Below are 1544 nucleotides of genomic sequence, written 5' to 3' on the forward strand. Positions count from 1 at the left end.
TTGGCTTGACGTCAGTGCCACTGCGCACACAGTACCACCCCCATCCCACGGGGGCCGGTGGAACCCGGCCGGCGCCCCTGGCATTGGAGCGGGCTGGCGGCGGGGCCCGCAGGGGGCTGTATGTGTCGGGAGGCCCCCACCCTCAAGACCATCCCTATACATGACTCATCGAAGTGAAGGAGTTGAGTGACGTGACAACATGTTTCGGAGGCCTGCCTCTCACCCCTGCCCCTGATAGGTTGTCATGGGTTCTGCCAGTTTTTCTTCCTTTCTTTGCTGTATTAGCACATCCTAATTGTTTTTTTAATATCATCCTCCAGGTTTTGTGAGACTCTGGTCCGGGTACGCAATCGTCACTCCGATGTGGTTCAGACGATGGCTCAGGGCGTCATGGAGCTCAAGGAGTCCCACCCTGTGGACCAGCAGACCGACAACAGCATACAATACTTTCTTGACAGATTTTACATGTCGCGCATCTCGATTCGTATGCTGATCAACCAACACAGTAAGTTCACAACGACTCCAAACACACACAGTACACACAGTATTTTTTTTTTTAAATAGTTCGCACTAATGCTCTACATTTCTTGTTAACGCAGCACTTTTGTTTGGATCCGATGTGAAAGGGTCAGAGAACCCGACGGGTCATATAGGATGCATTGACCCTCAGTGTGACTTGGTGGGTGTAGTAAAAGACGCCTACGAGAACGCGCGGTTCATCTGTGACCAGTATTATCTTGCCTCTCCTGACCTTAGACTGAAGGAGATCAATGGTAAGTGTGCAGCGCAGGACTGATTTCCCAATTCCTATTGCATACTGCTGTACCATGACATTTCGCCCCTAATTCTTAAAGGAATTTCAATTTTTAATTAATAATCATTTCTGCTTTTTTTTTTCTCCAACAGATGTGGAGCATGGTGCTCCAATCCGTATTGTGTATGTGCCTTCCCACTTGTACCATATGCTATTCGAGCTGTTCAAGAATGCCATGAGAGCCGTGATGGAACACCATGGGGATGCAGAAGAGGGACTTCCCCCCATTGAAGTTGTAGTGTGCCGTGGAAAGGAGGACATATGTGTTAAGGTCAGTTCTTGTATTGATGCTTGTGTTTCTTTGATTTATTATTTTGTTGACACTGTCTGATTTGTGCTTTTGCCAATTTTGTAGATGTCCGACAGGGGAGGTGGTATTCCTCGCAGCTCAACCGACATGTTGTTCCACTACATGTACTCAACTGCTCCTCAGCCACCGAAGTCTGACTCACACACTGTACCTCTAGCAGGTATGTGGATTACAATACAGGACAAGTGAATATCCATTGTCAGCTTTAAGATTTGTCTAATTGCTAATATTTCCTTTAAAGGTTATGGATATGGGCTACCAATATCTCGACTATATGCCCGTTATTTCCATGGTGACCTCTCACTTATGTCTTGTGACGGATTTGGAACTGACGCAATGATTTATATGAAAGTAAGTTTTGTGCCCTGATCTTTAAGGGTGGTCGCAGTGCCCCATAGGAGCAAATGCGTAAACTAGCCC

General features: G+C 47.0%; 1 protein-coding gene across 1 annotated transcript in view; it reads left to right on the forward strand.

Annotated features, from left to right (window-relative positions):
- Positions 1 to 1544, forward strand: part of LOC113206542 (pyruvate dehydrogenase (acetyl-transferring) kinase, mitochondrial) — a 25183-nt gene that overhangs the window by 12620 nt on the left and 11019 nt on the right. Inside the window, exons 3-7 of the mRNA XM_052264425.1 lie at positions 321 to 505; positions 600 to 773; positions 907 to 1085; positions 1170 to 1284; positions 1366 to 1475. Coding sequence (XP_052120385.1) covers positions 321 to 505; positions 600 to 773; positions 907 to 1085; positions 1170 to 1284; positions 1366 to 1475 — 763 coding nt within the window. The remainder of the gene's footprint in view (positions 1 to 320; positions 506 to 599; positions 774 to 906; positions 1086 to 1169; positions 1285 to 1365; positions 1476 to 1544) is intronic.

The sequence above is a fragment of the Frankliniella occidentalis genome, unplaced genomic scaffold, assembly GCF_000697945.3.
Source record: "Frankliniella occidentalis isolate FOCC.00 unplaced genomic scaffold, Focc_3.1 Scaffold19, whole genome shotgun sequence".
In the NCBI taxonomy this organism is placed as follows: domain Eukaryota; kingdom Metazoa; phylum Arthropoda; class Insecta; order Thysanoptera; family Thripidae; genus Frankliniella; species Frankliniella occidentalis.